This window comes from Rhinopithecus bieti, unplaced genomic scaffold (genome assembly GCF_001698545.2).
Source record: "Rhinopithecus bieti isolate Rb0 unplaced genomic scaffold, ASM169854v2 scaffold_20098, whole genome shotgun sequence".
In the NCBI taxonomy this organism is placed as follows: Eukaryota; Metazoa; Chordata; class Mammalia; order Primates; family Cercopithecidae; genus Rhinopithecus; species Rhinopithecus bieti.
Window position 1 is genome coordinate 3,452,807 of NW_016810571.1, and position 19,928 is coordinate 3,472,734.

General features: G+C 42.3%; 2 protein-coding genes across 6 annotated transcripts in view; both read right to left on the minus strand.

The window, feature by feature from the left end:
- The window catches only part of TVP23C (trans-golgi network vesicle protein 23 homolog C), a 59,168-nt gene extending 43,025 nt beyond the window's left edge, over positions 1–16,143 (minus strand). For 3 of the 5 annotated variants that reach the window (XM_017892368.1, XM_017892370.1, XM_017892369.1), the window contains exons 1-3: positions 15,988–16,143; positions 7,865–7,947; positions 6,220–6,364 (exon numbers count right to left, since the gene is read on the minus strand). In XM_017892368.1, the coding sequence (XP_017747857.1) occupies positions 6,220–6,364; positions 7,865–7,947; positions 15,988–15,999 (240 nt within the window). In that variant the 5' untranslated portion in view covers positions 16,000–16,143. The other 2 variants (XM_017892372.1, XM_017892371.1) reach the window with 2 other exon arrangements.
- A 1,822-nt stretch (positions 16,144–17,965) lies between these two features.
- FBXW10B (F-box and WD repeat domain containing 10B) overlaps positions 17,966–19,928 on the minus strand; it is a 45,148-nt gene continuing 43,185 nt past the window's right edge. The window contains 1 exon segment of the mRNA XM_017892380.1: positions 17,966–18,833. Coding sequence (XP_017747869.1) covers positions 18,013–18,833 — 821 coding nt within the window. The 3' untranslated portion in view covers positions 17,966–18,012.

Here is a 19,928-nt window from a genome sequence, read left to right on the forward strand (position 1 = left end):
ACATTACCCCTTCTCTTTTCCCTCATGAACAATTTGCCCTTTCTCCAGTTCCCTAATTTTCCCTAAACTCCTTGCTATTTGGTTACTGTGACCTACCTTACATCCTGACTATAGCTACATATATTTTACAACTACATATCCCCAAAAATGGTTATACACACTAGTCTTCAGTCAGTCTCTCGAGTGTACCAAGCCCTTTTCCTATTTACTAAGGTAACAAATTCCTTTGATAGCTTTCCTAATGTTTATTGACTCAACAAATATTTACTGAGCATCTACTATGTGCTGGTAATACAACAGTGACTAACAGATACCATCTCTTTTCTCAGAGAAAGAGGTGAAGAGGAAGCAGACAACCAATGTACAAATGTACCATTATCAACTGAGGTTAAGTCCTGCAAGGGAAAAGTGTGGGATGATTGAAGGGTATAACAGCGAAATTTGATCTAGTCTGGGTATCAGAAAATGACTCTCTGAGGAATCAACATTTGGAATGAAATTTAAAGAATAAATAAGAATCAGTAGTACCGGGGATGTTTAATTAATGATGTCCACTAATAGATTCAGTGGTTCTATGAACTTCGATGGGTAAAAAAATGTTATCTTCATTTCCATTAACCTCTGGCTGAAATTTAACATATCTTTAAATTATGAATGTAGACAACAAACTACGAATGTAGGTAAAATTAAAAACACCCTGACAAAACAGAAATCAAAACTTTTTTTATTTTGTACTATACCTGCTACAGTTACCTCAAAATATTGTAGGTTTTTTGTTTTTTGTTTTGTTTTTTGTTTTTGAGATGGAGTATCGCTCTTGTTGCCCAGGCTGGAGTGCAATAGGGTGATCTCAGCTCACTGCAACCTCTGCCTCCCAGGTTCAAGTGATTCTCCTGCCTCAGCCTCCCAAGTAGCAGGGATTACAGGCATGCACCCCACGCCCAGCTAATTTTGTATTTTTAGTAGAGACGGGGTTTCTCCATGTTGGTCAGGCTGGTCTTGAACTCCTAATCTCAGGTGATTCACCGGCCTCAGCCTCCCAAAGTGCTGGGAATACAGGAGTGAGCCACCACGCCCAGCCTCAAAATACTGTTTAGGCTCACCACTGCTTTGAAAGTAGTTAGCATATCTTTAAATTATTAATGGAGACAACAAACTAGGAATATAGATAAAATTAAAAACACCTCGACACAATAGAAACCACAGACATTTTTCATTTCATACTATACTTGCTGCAGTTATCTCAAAACATTGTTTATGCTCACTACTGCTGTGAAAGTAGCTATTAGACCTGCCACTAGATCTTACCATTAATAAATTGACAAAGTATCGTAGTCCTCCCTTATCTGCAGGGTATACAATCCAAGACCCCCAGAAGATGCGTGAAATTGCAGATAATACCAAACCCTATATATGCTATATTTTTTCCTATACATACATACCTATGATAATGTTTAATTTATAAGGCACAGTAAGAGATTAATAACAAGAAATAAAAATAGAACAATAATAACAACATAATCTAATAAAATTTCTGTGAATGTGGTTCTCTCTCCTCACGCAATATCTTACTGTTTAGTACAGTGTACTACATAACTGAAACCACAGAAAGTGAAACCTCAGATAATGGGGGGACTACTACACATATTACTCAATCAAAATTTACTTTTAAATATTTTAAATTATATTTCAATATAAGTGACTTCCTTTGTAATCTTATGTACCTTATATATGTGAAAACATTATCATGAGTCTATGAAAGGGGCCCATGGCATAAAAAGATTAGGAATCCCTGTATTAAGGTGATGTGGAAGCAAGAAGAGCATTCCAGATAGAGTAGTAGGCACTGACGCCCTAATGAATAAAGTATAATCTATGGATTTATGGGACTTGGTCATTAATTGGATATGGAGTAGGAAGGAGGCAACTGATACATTTCTGGTTGGCTCAAGTAAAAAAAATAGTGATTCCAGACCCCGTGAAACAGAACACTTAAAGAAGAAGAGTGGGGAGTGGAAGATGGCAAGTAGTATTTTACATATGTTAAGATATGAGATGCCTGGCCAGTCATGGTGGCTCACTTGGGTTCAAGACCAGCCTGGCTAACATAGCGAAACCCTGTCTCTACTAAAAATACAAAAATTAGCCAGGCATGGTGGCACATGCCTGTAGTCTCAGCTACCAAGGAGGCCGAGTCAGGAGAATCGCCTGAACCCGGGAGGCAGAGGTTGCAGTGAGCCGAGATCACACCACTGCATTCCAGCTTGGGCGACAAAGCGAGATTTCATCTCAAATAAAAAGATCTGAGATGCCTTCAAGACAGCCACATAAAAACGTGAAGAAGGCACATGGAGAGGCCTTGAGTTGTGAAGACAAACTTGAATGGAGATACAGATCTGGGAGGCAACACAGCTTACAGATCAGCAATCAAAACCAGAAGCACAGATGGCACTCCTTAGGAAAGGAATACAGGAGAAGAAAAGGAAGAATCTTATGAAACCAATATTCCTACGGGAGAGATGTTAAGTGAAAAAAAAAAAAGAGCTGACAAGGGAGACCTAAACCAGAGGTATTTTCAAAGAATGCTCTCAGAATACTTTCAAACTCTTCCATGTTCCCATTTTCCAACTCTTTCCTGCTTTTATCTTTATTAGCTTATTTTCCTAATTTCTCAGGCTTATTGCTTATTTTTGAAACTTCTGGATTTAAGTAGTCCATTATTTTCCCTCTTTCTGCTATTTTCTCTTTAAATTCAGTTTTTGACATATTCAGAAAGCTTGACTGTAAATGATCACCATTAAGGTATAAATAACCTATATTTACAGTTTTTTGCTTCCTTTTAAACCCAATTACATAGCAGTTGGCTTTTTAAAAAGAATTCCAATTTTGACAACCACTTTCTATTAATTTCTAGTTCTGTTTCATTGGACTAGAAAATGTAGGTGCTCTGCGCAATTTTATTTTGATTTTCTTCACAGTGATACTTAGTCAATTTTTGTAAATGCTCCACAGGCACTTTACAAGAAAGTATTCTGTCATACGAAGTCCCAAAAACTGCTATTAAATTGATGTTGCCAATTATTTCATTCAGATCCTTCAGACCTTAGTTATTTTTTGGCACTTTGGTTTGTTAAAGATTGTAGTTTGTTAGACTTATCATAATGCTTTTCTATCTTCTAATATTTCTAATTTTTTAAATACATAGTTGGATATAATTTTGCTCTGAATGATCTTCACTGTGATTCATAAAATGACATTTTTTTGTTCCTCTTTGTGCTTTCTTACCCTGATTCATATCTCATCTGATAATCATACAATGCCAAGTTTCTTTTTGTTTGAGTTAATCTGATGTTATCTTTGCCTTCTTTTATTTTTTCTAATGTCATTAATTTGGTTAGATCTTTTGTTTGGACTTTGATTTCTGACCCGATCTTAAAACTCTTGTCTTTAAATGGGTATTTTAATCAAATTACATTTACTATTATAATGAATTTGCTATTACTTACATCACCTTATACATGTGCTTTCTGATTTAAGCTTCCTTGACACTTGCTTTGTTTTCCTTCTTTTGCTCTATGAACGGTTTTACTTGCTCCATCTTCTCTAATGTTTCAGAAGATACATGACTTGTTTTAAATTTTACTAATAGTGGTCATTAAATTTTTAAAACTATTATTTAACCTTTTTTACTTAATTTGTCAGAGTGAAGAATAAAATAAAAAGCAATATAAGCTTTAGCATTTAAACATACCTTTAAATTATTTTCCATTCTCTACTTCTTTATCCTCATTAACATCACCTAGGGCAAGCCTATCCAACCCTCTGCCCACAGGCCTCATGCTGCCCAGGACAGCTTTGAATGTGGCCCAAGAGAAATTCATAAACTTTTTTTTTTCTGAGACAGAGTCTCACTCTGTCGTCCAGGCTGGAGTGCAGTGGCGTGATCTCAGCTCACTGCAAGATCTGCCTACCGCGTTCATGCCATTCTCCTGCCTCAGTCTCCAGGTTAGCTGGAACTACAGGCGACCGCCACCACGCCCGGCTAATTTTTTTTTTTGTATTTTTAGTAGAGACGGGGTTTCACCATGTTAGACAGAATGGTCTCGATCTTCTGACCTCATGATCCACCCGCCTTGGCCTCCCCAAGTGCTGGGATTACAGACATGAGCCACCACCTGGCCAAGAAAATCATAAACTTTCTTAAAACATTATGAGATTTTTTTGTGTGTGATTTTTTTTTTAAGCTCATCACCTAATGTTAGTGTATTTTATGTGTGGCCCAAGACAATTCTTTCTTCCACTGTGGCCCAGGGAAACCAAAAGACTGGACACCTAGGGGTTTAGATAAAGACTGCTTTTTTGTTTTTTTAGTAAGTACATTGAGATTTATAACAATTATGACACATCTCTATTTTAACTGTTTCAGAACCCTGCTTATCCGAAGTCCACTTAATAACTTCCCTATTCTTGACTTAATTTTGCTTCATATCTCCATTGTTTGGCTATCTATAATTTTGCCAAGGATAAAAGGGTGCCATTTTTTAAGCCCTTGTTTAAAACAAAAAAACAAAACAAACAAAACAAAACCTTATCAGAAGATAAACTATTTTGATCACATTTTTTAAAACTCTAAACCCAGAAAAATTTTAAGAGTTTGGAAATTACCAGGAAGAACTGACTGGAAAGCATATTCTATTTGGCTGAACAGAAATTTTATGAACAACAAAAAGAAACGCATATCAAAACTGTGAGTAGGTATGTACTAAATACTTTAAAGCATAAAGTAACAGAAGAAATTCAAAGAAATGCAAGCTAAAGAAGAGTGGACAAAAGAAAAACCTAAAGAAAACAGACCTTTGAAATCTTCCTTCTCGGCATTATGTGGCCTATGGAAACTGGCCATCACCAAGCCAACCACTTCTGATATCTATAAGAATTAAAAGACGGCCAGGCGCGGTGTTTCACGCCTGTAACCCCAGCACTTTGGGAGGCCGAGGCGGGCAGATCCACTGAGGTCAGAAGTTCGAGACCAGCCTGACCAACATGGAGAAACCCAGTCTCTATTAAAAATACAAAAAAATTAGCCAGGCATGGTGGTGCATGCCTGTAATCCCAGCTACTTGGGAGGCTGAGGCAGGAGAATCACTTGAACCCAGGAGGCAGAGGTTGCTGTGAGTGAGCCAAGATCATGCCATTGCACTCCAGCCTGGGCAACAAGAGTGAAACTCCATCTCAAAAAAAATAAAACAAGAATTAAAAGATCTAAAAATGGATACATTGGTGGGTGTGAACAGGGTTGTAACATCTTACTGGTCTTTGAATCAGTATATGTCTCTGAAACTCCAAAATTAGCCTTTGATTTTTTTTCTCCACTATTTTACTATGAATATTTTCAAACACACAGAGTTAAATTTTACAGTGAATACCCAAATATCATCTAGAGTCCATATTTCATATTTTATTATCCTTACTTGATTATCTATTTATCCATGTACCTATCTATCCATCCATCCATCTCTCTAATCATTGTTCTTGAGTTTAAAACCATTTCTTACACTCCTTTCTATCCCCTACAGCAGGGTGTCTCAACCTTGGCACAACTGACATTTTGGGTAATTCTTTGTTGCAGGGGGGCTGTCCTGCATGTTAGGATATTTAGCAGCATATCTGCCCTCTATCCACTAGATGTCAATAGCACACTCCTCCCACCTCCAGTCATGACAACCAAAAATGTCTTTGGACACTGACAAATATTCAGTGGGTGGCAAGCTTGTCTCTGGTTGAGAAACACTGCCCTAGGAGCTTCTGCAAAAGGTAGGTATTTTTTAAGTATTTGTGGACAACCTACACTGGGGCCTTATCTAGAAACTATATACAGCACACCTACAGGTAAGCCTGAAGCAAAACCCATGGTATAGATTAGAAGCAACATTGGAGGGTCTATGGTTGCTAGTCACATTTGTTTATTTGACTTTAAAGCTGATGTAGGTTAGAATATGGCACAGAAAAATCAGCAGCACAGTAACCTACATGTCTCATCTTGTATTGTCAAAGGGAAAAAATGAAAAAAAAATCTACATGCAATTTGATATATCTAGCACTTTAACACAGACAAGATTTGAAGTAACAAAAGATTAATTCTAACGCAAAATGTTCTCATTATTTTATACATCATTTTCATATTAAATATAATTTTCGAATAAAAACAATCAAAATTACCTTCACTGCCCAAAAGTCACACGACAATAACAAGATAATTGTCACCATACAGGTAATAAAGCTGCTGCTGAGCAACTCACAGAGAAGGTAGACGACGATTGCACTGACTCGAAAGAATAAGTGGAAAAATGATGCTACTGGATGTCTGAAAACCAAAACACAATATGCAATTACATTTTACTACAGGTACTAGCAAATGTAGAGAAAAAATGTTTTAGCCATGGTGTAACTGCGAAGAGTTTTGTCAAAATAAAAGAGATGACTTTAGGAGGAAGCAAACGTCCTAGCTCTCTTTTTCTTAAGTACCACTATTTGACTAGGCCCTGTTGTCACAGAAAATACACTATGCACAGATGACTTTAACACTTCATTGAATATAAACTTTCACAAAATATGTAATAAAGAACTTTACCTCGCTTGGAGAAATAAGGAAACTATATCTTAGAATCTGAATCATATTTTCAAACCATGCCAGAAGAATTCCTTAGCCCTCAGAAATCACTTCAGAAATTAAGACCAAGTTATCAGGTAGGTTGTTTCCTGTTTTGTTTCTTTCTTTTCTTTTCTTTTCTTTTTTTTTGAGATGGAGTCTCGCTCTGTCACCCAGGATGGAGTGTGGTGGCATGATCTCGGCTCACTGCAAACTCTGCCTCCCAGGTTCACACCATTCTCCTGCCTCAGCCTCCTGAGTAGCTGGGACTACAGGCGCCCGCCACCACGCCCAGCTAATTTTCTGTATTTTTTTTTAGTAGAGAGGGGGTTTCACCGTGTTAGTCAGGATAGTCTCAATGTTTTGACCTCGTGATTCGCCCGCCTCGGCCTCCCAAAGCGCTGGGATTACAGGTGTGAGCCACTGCACCCAGCCTGTTTCTTGTTTTTTGTTTGTTTGTTTGTTTGTTTCTTGTTTTTTAACACCTTTTTTGAGATATAATTCACATATCATACAATTTACTTACTTAAGGTAAACAATCTAATGGTTTGTAATGGTTTGTAGTACATTCACAGGGTTGTACAAGCATCACTCCAATCAATTTTACAACTTTTCATTACCCCAGACAGAATCTTTGTACCCACTGGCAGTCATTCCCCATTTACCTTCAAACCCCTCAGTATCTAGCAACAGCTAATCTATCTTCTGTCTCTACAGATTTGCCTATTCTGGACTTTTCATACAAATGAAATCACACAATATGTGGTCTTTTGTGACTGGCATGAAAGATGAAAGAAAAGTGAAAAACAGCATTTTAGCAGGGTTCAGGTAGAATTTGCTTTCAGTAAGTGAATTTCTTTAGAGAGAATTAAATTTAGAATAGAAATGTCATGTGATTTTGAAACGTGCACAATAAATCAACATGTAATGTATCTATAGAAACTATATGAAGAAATGGTACATTCTTGGAAAACAGCACAGAATTAAAACACAGGTGTTCAAATAATTGGATTTGCTAATTTTAAAACTCAGTATTAAGTAAAATTCCATATGCCAATTATTCGCAAGAAAATCTAAAATGTCATCTTGGTCTTACACTAAATACTGCATGTTGTCAAATCAGCAACATGCAGTATTCACAAGCACAGCGAAACAACGACATACGTACAGAACAGCACTGGACACTAACACAGCTCATGCAACTTCTCCTCCTACCTGATTTTGGATTTTCTTGGTCTATTAGTCGTCTCCTCTTCTGCATCAAACAGGGAAACATCTTCAGTGTCATCATTACTACCCTAGTAGGAAAAATAAATGGTCAAGAAGCAAAAGGATATTCAGTGTTTACACAGTCACTGCATGCAAAACTGCATACTCATCAAAATAGAAGATAAAATAATGTGGTTACAGCATCAGGAATTCAAAACCTAGGAAAAGGACACATGCAGATCCTCCATCCCACCCTCCTCAAATCATCTGGCAAAAACCCCAGGTAATAATACAAGTCTCAGCTGCTCCATTCCTGCCCGTAGGCTACACTTTCTGAGAAAACTCTGGGGTGCAGGTGATGCTACTACAAACTTAACACCTATCCTCACCTGTTCTCTCCCAAGTCACAGAGCAAGCCGAGGCTACTGGGGATAATCTCAAGGTTTCTGGCTCCTTCACAAAATCATCTGACTGCATCCTTAGTTCCATGACCCCTTCTCACAACTCCTTCTCTTCTTATCCAAGGCTAAACCAATTATTTGTGCTCAGAATAACTTCTTTTCATACCTCCTCGGGGACTTGTTTCATCATTTTCCCCTTTATTTACATTTTCTTCTACCTTCAAGTCTATCTATTGGATCTTTTTTTTGTTGTTGTTGTTGTTGAAATGGAGTTTTGCTCATCACCCAGGCTGGAGTGCAATGGCATGATCTTGGCTCACTGCAACCTCCGCCTCCTGGGTTCAAACGATTCTCCAGACTCAGCCTCCCAAGTTGCTGGGATTACAGGTGAGTGCCATCACGCCCACCTAATTTTTGTACTTTTAGTTAAGATGGGATTTCGTGATGTTGGCCAGGCTGGTCTTGAACTCCTGACCTCAGGCGATCTGCCCGCCTCGGCCTCCCAAAGTGCTGGGATTACAGGCATGAGCCACCGAGCCTGGCGTCTACTGAATCTTTCTAATCAGCATATGCATATAAACTTCTTCAAGGCCACTTATTAGGCAAAAAAGATTTTAAGAACCCTGATCCTGAATCTCCCCTTCAATCCTCTACCTTCCCAAAGCATTGCTTCCTTTTACAACCTTAGCCTTTTTTTTTTTTTTTTTTTTTTTGAGATGGAGTCTTGCTCTGTCGCTCAGGCTGGAGTGCAGTGGCACGGCCTCAGCTCACTGCAACCTCCGCCTCCTCGGTTCAAGCGATTCTCCTGCCTCACCCTCCCAAGTAGCTGGGACTACAGGTGTGTGCCACCAAGCCCGGCTAATTTTTTGCATGTTTTTAGTAGAGACAGGCTTTCACTGTGTTAGCCAGGATGGTCTCGATTTTATGACCTTGTGATCCACCTGCCTTGGCCTCCCAAAGTCCTCAGATTACAGGCGTGAGCCACCTTGTCCAGCCCCATAACCTTAGTCTTCTAAGAGTGGTTCACACCTCAATTCACTGCAATTCCCCTCAATGACAACGAACCTGCTCCTGTTCCTCTCCTAGTGCCACTCAACAGCCTCCCTGCCTTTATCCCTCTCTATTCCAGCCTCTCCTCTACATTACCCAGAGCAATCCTCCCAATATGGAAATCATACCATGTCACTCTACTGCTTAAATTTTTCAATGGCATCCCTACAAGTATAGGATAAAATTTAACTCCTTCACATAAAGCATAGAAGATCACGGAATCTAATGCCCCATATTTGCTTCTGACATTGTCTTCATTGAGCACTGTTGAGCACTAAAGCAATACTGTTAACTACATAGTCTCTAAGAAACACTGCAATCTCTCTCCCATCTCCTGCCTTTCACATGTTGTCTCAGAAAACTCTTCCCTTCCCCATGCCCTGCTCACTGCCAGGCAAATACCAAATCATCCTTCAAGTTTTTTAGCTCAAATACTGAAACAGCTGAAAACCTGTCTCTGAAAACCCCATGTTCCTACAGCACTTGGACAAATCTCCATTTGAACAATTATCTCGGAGTATTCTTATTGCAAGTCTACCCACTCCTACCTCCATATATAAACTGCTGGAAGACCTGGAGAACAAGGTCTTTTTTTTTTTTTTTTTTTTTGTGAAACAGTCTTGCTCTGTCGCCCAGGCTGGAGTACAGTGGTATGGTCTCAGCTTACTGCAACCTACTGCAACCTCCACCTCCTGGGTTTAAGTGATTCTAGTGCCTCAGCCTCCTCAGTAGTTGGGATTACAGGAGTGTATCTCAGCTAATTAGCCTGGCTAATTTTTGTATTTTTAGTAGAAACAGAGTCTCAACATGTTAGCCAGGCTGGTTGCAAACTCCTGACCTCAAGCGATCCGCCCACCTCACCCTCCCAAAGTGCTAGGATTATAGGTGTGAGCCACCATGCCCAACCAGGACTGTCTTTGCATTGTAATAAATCCTCATGTCTAGCAGAGCATTCAGCCAAGTGGTACAATATTTGTTGAAGGCATGAGTAAATAAGCAAAGGAGGCTGTAATATACAGCTGACTGTGATCAGGGCTGAGAAATCTAAGTACAAATGGGAGCTGGGGAAGGAAGCAAATCATTCCTACTACAGGGCACTGGAGAAGTTTTCTGGAGGAGAGTTTATCAGCTGGGCCCTGATAGTCCGCATAGGCCTCCCTAGACTAGGTATATTTTGAAAGGCACAGGTGGGAATACAGGAAGTTTGTCTAAGAAATGGCCAAGTAGCCCATGCAGTAAGTGATGGATGGGAGAAGCTCCTATTGAGCTAAGGCTGAAAAGGTAAAATGGATTCAGATCTATGAGACTAGTGGTTCTCAACCTTTGCTACAATTAGAATGCTCTTTTATTTAAAAAAAAAAAAAAAAAAAAAAAAAAGCTGATAATTGGGTCCAGCCCTCAGTGGTTCAGATATAATTGCTTTGAGGTGTGATCACAATGTAGAGCCAAGATTGAGATCCACCGTATGATGTTATGAATAAAAAGCTGAGGCCTTCTGCTCTTGATCCCAACAGTCTAATCGCCATCCAGCAGCCAGGGAGACTTTTTCACATCAAATCATATAATTCCCCTACTGAAACCCCTCAGCACTATGACTAAAAAACAGACTCCCTATCATGATCTATCATGATCTGGTACCTGCCAATCTCTAAGACCTTATCTCAGGCCACTCACCCTTCATGAACTGTGGCAGGCTGAATATCTCCTCACCCCTGCCAAAGATGTTTAGGTTCTAATCCCCGGAACCTGTGAATATGTGAATTTACTTGGCAAAAAGAGTTTCACAAATGGGATTAAGTTAAGGATCTTGAGGTCAAGAGATTACCCTGGATTACCCAGGCTGGCCAGATGATGTGATCGCAATGGTCCTTACAAGAGAAACAAAGGAGGGTCAGTCAGAGAAGGTGATGAAACAAGCAAAGTAGAGATCAGAGACAGAGATTCGAATACGCTGTGCTGATGGCATTAAGATGGGGAAGGGATCCCAGGTGTTTAGAAGCTGAAACAGGCAAGGAAACTCATTCTCCAGAACCCCTACCCACACCTTGATGTTTAACCCCTGGAGCCTCATTCTGGACTTCTGACCACCAGAACTTTACAACAGTACATAGGAATTTGCTGCTGCAGTACCAATAGGAAATTTATACAGTACCTAAGCTCCTGCCAGACTGGCTTTTTTTTTTTTTCTTTTTGAGACAGGGTCTGGCTCTCGCCCAGGCTGGAGTGCAGTGGAGCAATCAGGGGTCACTACTGCAGGCTCTGCATCTCAGCCTCCTGAGTACTGCAAGCCACCATACCTAATATTTTAATTTCTTGCAGAAATGGGGTCTCGCTGTGTTGCCCAGGCTAGTCTCAAACTCCCGGGCTCAAGCAATTCTCCTGCCTTGGCCTCCCAAAGTTCTAGGATTAGAGGCATGAGCCACCACGTCCAGGCTGGCCTTCTTTTCAGTTCCTTAAACATGCCAAACTTAGGCCCCAGCAGGTTCTTTTGCACTTTTGGTTCATATTACCTAGAATACTTCTCTTACCCTGCTCTTTGAAACACTGATTTCTTCTCATTTATTCAGCAAATACTGAGTGCCTACCAAGTGCCAGGTACTGCTGTAAGTGGTACAGATTAAAAAAAAAAAAAGACAAATAGCTTTGCACTCTTGGAGTTACATTTACTAATGTACATTTACTAAGATGGGGAAGACACAAAAGATTTCGGGGCAAAATCAACAGTTTGATTTTGGACATTTTAAGATGCTAGTATTTTTAAAACCAAAAAGCATTGAGAGGGAGATCCACTGGAGTGTTCTAACTGTAAGACTGCATGTTCTGACTCACCTGTTAAATAGAGAATTCTGGCTACTGTAGTAAAATCTTGAGGGGGAGGGGAGAGGAAGGAGGGACAAAGGCACGAAGCTAGGAGACTGGTTAGAAAAATACTTCAATCACGAGGCCAAGAAGTAATGGCTTGGTCTAGGGTGAATGAAGTGGAGGTGATGAAAAATAGATCCCAAATACATTTTAAGGTAGAGCTGACAAGATTTGCTGATGAGTTGACTGGAGAGGTGGAGGAAGGGTAAATAAAAGGAATCAAGGAAGATTCCAAAGTTTTTGTCCTGAACAACTAAAAAGATAAAGATGGCTAAGACAGATTCTTGGCATTCCAATAATTAGAGATCACAAAGATAAAAGGAATAGGCAGTGGGGACTGAAAAAGAAGTACCAAGGAACATGAGGTGAGCCAGGAGGGGGTAGTGTCCTGGAAACCAAACGAAGTGCCTCCAGGAGGAGGATCCATCATCTGTGTCAAATGCTGCTCACAAGTAAGATGAAAACCAAAAAGTGACCACTGTATTTTTTCCTCTTCTTCTCTTTTTGAGACGGAGTCTCGCTCTGTCGCCAGGCTGGAGTGCAGTGGCGTGATCTTGGCTCACTGCAACCTCCGCCTCCCAGGTTCAAGCAATTCTCCTGCCTCAGCCTCCCGAGTAGCTGAGACTACAGGCAAGGGCCACCACGCCCAGCTAATTTTTGTATTTTTAGTAGAGACGGGGTTTCACCATGTTAGCCAAGATAGTCTCAATCTCTTGACCTCATGATCCGCCCACTCCGGCCTCCCAAAGTGCTGGGATTACAGGCATGAGCCACCGCGGTCAGCCACTTTATTTTTTTTTTTTTTTTTTTTTTTTTTTTGAGACGGGAGTCTTGCTCGCCGCCCAGGCCTGGAGTGCAGTGGGCCGGCTCTCAGCTCACTGCAAGCTCCGCCCTCCCGGGTTCACGCCATTCTCCTGTCCTCAGCCTCCCGAGGTAGCTGGGACTACTAGCCGCCTCGTCGCCCGGCTAGTTTTTTGTATTTTTTAGTAGAGACGGGGTTTCACCGTATTAGCCAGGATGGTCTCAATCTCCTTGACCCCTCATGAATCCGCCCGTCTCGGCCTCCCAATGTGCTGGGATTACAGGCTTGAGCCACCGCGCCCGGCCGCCACTTTATTTTTAACAGGTCATCAGGGACCTCAGTTCCAGTATGGTTGGGAGAGGAGAAGAAAGGCTGACTAGAATGAATACAAGAGAGAATGGAAGAATTAGAAGACAAGTATATATGATACAAGTCTTTAAAGGAAAAAGAATGAGGTGACAAGTCAAAGAGCATATGGTGTCAAGTTTTCATTTTTTAAGGTAAGAGAAATTAAAACATGTTTATATGTTGATGTGAAAAAACGTTTAAAATGATTAAAAAAAGAAAGAGAATTACTAGAACAATGCCTTCCAGTAGGCAAGAAGAGATGGAAACCAGGACACAGTAGACAGGAAGACCTAAGAATGGAGCACGGACAGTCCAATTATCACACAAGAACATGAGACCATGAGTAAACATGCAAATAAATAGGCAGCTAGTGTGAAAATTGTCTTCCGATGGCTTCCATTTTCAGTGAAACAAGAAGCAACATTACCAGCTGAGAGAGGATAAGAGAAGAAATGTTGAAGATTTGAGTTTTAATAGTTGCCTAAGGTGAGAGGGTGACGGGGCTATAGAAATGGAGAATGACCGCCTGGCAGCACTAAGGGCTCGACTGAGGTTCGCGTCACAAACTTACCAAGTGGGAACAGTCGGCTGGGCCTTGCTCTCGCCTGTAATCCCAGCACTGTGGAAGGCCGAGGCGGGTGGATCACCTGAGGTCAGGGGTTCAAAACCAGCCTGGTTAACATGGTGGAACCCCATCTCTACTAAAAATACAGAAATTAGCCGGGCATGGTGGTGGGCGCCTGTAATCCCAGCTACTCTGGAGGGTGAGACAGAAGAATCGCTTGAAGCCGGGAGGCGGAGGTTGCAGTGAGCCGAGATCGCGCCATTGTACTCCAGCCTGGGCAACAAGAGTGAAACTCCATCTCATAAATGAATAAATACATACATAAATAGTGGGAACAGTCGGCATGGTTGTGTTTCTCCAGCCTCATCCGGCCTGGGTGCCAGGTTCAGATGTCAGAAGCATGTGAACCTGAACAACTCCATCTTCAACAGCAGCTGGGTAAAATGAGGCTGAAACCTACTGGGCGGCATTCCCAGACAGGGCATTCTAAGTCAAAGGATGAGATATGAGGTTGGCACAAAATACAGGCAATAAAGACCTTGCTGAAAAAACAGGTTGCAATAAAGAAGCCAGCCAAAACCCACCAAGACCAAGATGGCCACGAGAGTGACCACTGGTCATCCTCACTACTACACTCCCATCAGCGCCATGCCAGTTGACAAATGCCACGGCAACATCAGGAAGTTACTATGTTCTAAAAAGGGGAGGAATGAATAATCCACCCCTTGTTAACCATATCACTAAGAAATAACCATAAAAATGGGCCACCAGCAGCCCTCCAGGCTGCTCTATGGAGTAGCCATTCCTTTACTTTCTTAATAAACTTGCTTTCACTTTGCCACTTTGCACTGCAGACTCACCCTGAATTCCTTCTTGCCTGATCCAAGAACGTTTTTGGGACAGAGGGAGTCTCCCTCTGTAGCCAAGCTGGAATGCAGTGGCCCAATCTCGGTTGACTGCAACCTCCGCCTCCCCAGTTCAAGCGATTTTCCTGCCTCAGCCTCCGAGTAGCTGCGACTACAGGCGTGCACCACCACGCCCAACTAATTTTTGTATTTTTAGTACAGACAGGGTTTCACCATGTTGGCCAGGATGGTCTCAATCTCTTGACCTCATGATCCACCCACCTCGTCCTCCCAAAGTGCTGGGATTACAGGCGTGAGTCACCGCGCCCAGCCAAGGACCCTCTTTTGGGGTCTGGATCAGGACGCCTTTCCTGTAACATAGCTGAACTCAACCATTATTAGATTTTCTCCACTCAAGGCATCTCCTCATAAGCAGTCTTTTCTGACCACAAATCTTCGTTGTCCTATCCTCAGACACTTGCTATTTCATCACCCTGCCTTTGCAATTATCTGAAAATATCTTTGGTTATATAATGTATCATGTCTCCCCACCCCACTCCCATCTCGTAGAACCCACTTCTCTAACCCGAAAATACGGGGCAAAAAAATTGTCTGTACTGGTCACAGCCCTATCCCTGGGCCTACAACCATGTCTGAGTCATAGTAATCCCTCAATAAATTATGTGTGAGCCGATAGAAAAAAAACACGTAAGACAATCTAAGTGACTATAAACACTAGCTTTTTTCTAAAAAGAAGAGATTATTAAATTAATCTTACTAGTCTCCGGTTGCCAACACGTGGACTACAATTTAAGAGAACTAAAGAGAAAATCACCAACATTTGTTTGGGAAGAGTAACTTGAAAGCGAGGCTCTGGCGGTGTCGCCGATTCCTACAAGATCGCATCGCAGCCCTGGGGGTCAGGGATCTAAGAGGCCCGCAGGCCGCTACTCCCCACCTCCACCCCGCACTAAGGGCTGAAGAAAGAGAGACCCCCGTTCGGGCTGGTCAACAACGGGCGTCTCCACAGCCGCAAGCAGTACCTGCTCGGTGCCGCACGAGTCACGCCTCCTCCAGAGGCCTCAGAACCCCCAGCTACCCTCCTCAGACAACTACCCACAGCCTTCCACTCCCGACCGCCCCGCTCATCCTCGACTTCGAGTAGCGGGGGCAGGGAAGGCGGACTCCAGTCCCAAGGAATCTGCAGAGCCCGTCCCAGGAGCCGCCATCCTCCCTGCGCGCCCTCAGCCCCTCACCTGCTGCAACATGGCGGCCCTACGCCAGCCTTACTTCCGGGAGCCACGTCAGCGCAGCAGCGTACGGGTCCGGGTCGGAACTGACGCGACTCGTCACCAAAGGCCAGGAGGGACCACTGTAGGCGCCTCAGTCCCGCTTCACTTCCGCTTTGAGGGAGCAACGCCGGAGAAGTAACTCCGGGGGCGGAGCGAGCGGGGGCGGAGCTGCTGTGTGGGGCGGGGCGAGAAGCGCGGACACGGCGGAGGCGGAGCCTGGAGCAGGAGCGAAAACCGGCTGGGAAAGGCATTGGGACCACAGTGGGCTCTTAAGTGGAAAGCTTCTTGGTCTGTTTTGAGGAAATGTTTGCTGTCCATCCAGTGCAAATTCTGAAGTCGTTCCCGCCAGCGTCGCTACCCGGAATGCAGGAGGTCGGGGTTTTAGTCTCTAATTTAATTTTCTTTGAATATTTTACAAAGACATACTCCTGTACAGTATTACTTTTGTACTTTAAATTGTAGAAACAACTTTTTAAAATATGTGCTTGCGAAGAAGTAAAACGTTAAGAAAAACAAGGCAGGGGGACTCTAGAGTAAGTAATGGACGGCATTATTATGGGAGGTATAACCTTAGACGCCAGGAAACTAAGGAATAGGAGTTGAGACCTTGCACCCTGGAGCTTGGACGCCTGGGTCATCTATTGCCAATCGTATCACCAACCTTTATGTGCTTCTTTCGTCAGTCGTAAAGTGGGGATGATAATGGTTTCGTTACTAGTAAATGGGAGTCGTTATTGTTATTACTGTTTTAAGTCCAGCAGCTCATGTGTGATCTTGCCTGAACAAAGGATGTGAAATTGAGGGGCGTTAAGTCATTTTTGAAACGGTGATGATGACAGTATTCTATCTATCTGGCCTAGTCAGACTGCTGTTGTTGGCATAGTGATATTTGCACGTTTCCTTGATTGAAGGGATTTTCTCTATTAAAATAACAAATTTTACGTGGCTGTTTGCCAGTGCCATTTAAAACCTAATATTCTAATAATGAAAGGGGAAAAAACACACACGCATTTCTCAAAGGCGAGAAAGTTCGGCAGCACAATCGCATTCGTGCCCTTGGAGATGAAAAGCTGACAAATTTGGGGCCTGTACATCCAGCCTGCCCATGGCAGGTTTTCAGTGGTCCACTCAGTGCTGTGGAGTTTTGTGGTGTTTTTGTTTTTTAAGGCATTCTGTTTTCATTCATCACCGTCTTTTAATTTTTAATAGCTAGTTTTTAAAGCTAATTTTGTATTTTTAGTAGAAACGAGGTTTCACCACGATGGTCAGGCTAGTCTCGAACTCCTGACCACAGGTGATCCACCCGCCTCAGACTCCCAAAGTGCTGGGATTCCAGGCGTGAGCCACCGCGCCTGGCCAAGGCTTGAACTTTCTGATGGGCCATAGCTCTTGTAGTGGGCTGCAGTCTTCTAAATTACCTGGTCCCTGACACCATAGTCCAAAGGTTTAAGCAGAAACCTCAATGCCCTTGATGATACTGGCCCTCTTTGTACAGAGGATATTATGCTAATTCTCATCCTTAGATGTGGTCAAATGCAACAGGTCAACCCCATTAAGGGCTTCCCCTTTTAAATTCTTAATGGGTTTCATCAGGCTTCTATGCAAAAATGCCAGAAAACTCCAATGCATTACCCTGATATAATCCCATAACTTTATTTGCCGGAAGAACTAATAGCACTAAATTGATAGTGATGAATGGTATCTAATTTCCAATGATCGTCTCCCCATCCCCCATCAACGAAACTGGGCTTTCCTAATGCTCACTAAATTTTTTTTCAGTGGGAGTACAGATGCTAATCTCACCCAACCTCCTTCTGTTTTCTTATTTTGATGATATCAGATATTTGGCTCAGAGGAAGATAATTGGGAGTTCCCACATTAATTACCAGGAAAAAACAGTCAAAAGAAAAGAAAAAAAAAAAGAAAAGGCCAAATAGCAACATCCACTGGGCTGTTTATTGTAAAACATTGTAATTTCCCAAGGCTGGTTCAGATAAATACATTTTGTCCAAGTTCAGGGGCTGCTGTTTTCCCTTGCTTCATGAAATTATCAATAGGCAGGCCTTTGATTTTCCTGATCCATGCAGCTTTGCTGGCTTTTCCTGGATCAACCACTCCAGTGGACTCCCTGGCCTGATATTCCTCCATCTTGGCTTCCTGGTGCTCTTTCTCCTCCTTCACAGTCAACAGCACGAACTCAGTGTTCACTCTAAGGGGATCAAGGGCTGTGTAGATGCGAGGCCGTTCTTTGTTAAGAGATAGGGTGGCTGTGCCCACTTGTGGAGCTAGCATGCGGTTTGGTTTAATGACCTGCATACTGGTCAGGGGACTGCACACTGCCCTTTCAATTGAACTGGTCACTTGGTCTCCACCCTTTAAGCTGCCAGAGAACCTGGAGCGGATAATCATGGGCTGCGGCAAGGTGGACTGGACTCTGGGACTGTGCAAAGAGATCTTCAAGTTGGGCTGCAGTTTCTGGATTTCAAGGGGAATACTGATTTGTTTCACATCTGTAGGAGGATTGCTCAATCTCAACCGATCAACTGCATGTTGGATTGATTTTCCTTTGAAATTCAAGACCTTCCTTGGGTATGAAATTGAAGGTCCCCAGACATCAATAATTTCTGTTCGGGGCCTACAGGGATAGGCGAATTTCCCGGAATTATGGGCTTGCTGCAGGGCGCTGACAGTCAGGAGGAATTGGTCAGGTGACATAGGAATTTTCCAAGACTTTTTCTTTGGGTGATTGAGCAGTTTTTCAGGAGTTTCCAATTGTCCTTGTTTTTGTGCTTTCTCGACATCATCTGCTTCTTCAAAAAAAGAAAATGAAAAAAAAAATCGGCATTCTGTGAAAAATATGAAGTACATATGCATTAAGTACTTGGGCATTCAAACTTCAAAGCACATTGAGGTCTTTGTTGCCCAACAGGTATGCCATCATACAGGCAGGCATCCTCAGTCGTATTAGAAATGCTGATACTAGAAACTATTTAATAAAACTAGTTTTAAATAAAATGCTAGTATTGAGTAAAGTATATATTAGCCTCTAAGTGTGCATATTTTGAAGGCAACATGTGATTTCGATGCTCCACTTATTTTTGAAAATGTGAAGTTGGGGCCGGGAGCAGGGGCTCACGCCTGTAATCCCAGCACTTTGGGAGGCCGAGGCAGGCGGATCACGAGGTCAGGAGATCGAGACCATCCTGGCTAACACAGTGAAACCCCCCTCTCTACTAAAAATACAAAAAAGTAGCCAGGTGTGGCGGCATGCGCCTGTAGTCCCAACTACTCAGGAGGCTGAGGCAGGAGAATAGCGTGAACCCAGGAGGCAGAGCTTGCAGTAAGCCGAGATTGTGCCACTGCACTCCAGCCTGGGCGACAGAGCAAGACTCCGTCTCAAAAAAAAAAAAGAAAATGTGAAGTTGGGAATGACCTTCACATCTCATTTATGATTCACACAAAGCAGATCTTAATAAATTTATAGTAGCATAACTGTATTTTTCAACAATAATTATATTGCAAAATTTGATCTTTACCTTATTAATCAAATTTGACTCCAAATAATCTTGAATGTTGCCCAAAATAAAACCTGTCTTCAGGCCAGGTGCGATGGCTCACGCCTGTAATCCCAGCACTTTGGGAGGCCTAGGTGGGTAGATCACCTGAGGTCGGGAGTTCGAGACTAGCCTAACCAACATGGAAAAACCCTGTCTGTACTAAAAATACAAAAAAATTAGCCGGGTGTGGTGGCAGGCACCTGTAATCCCAGCTACTCAGGAGAATCGCTTGAACTCAGGAGGCAGAGGTTGCAGTGAGGCAAGATGACGCCACTCCACTGCAGCCTGGGCAACAGAGTGAGACTCCATCTCAAAAAAAAAAAAAAAAAAAAAAGGTGAAATCAAGAT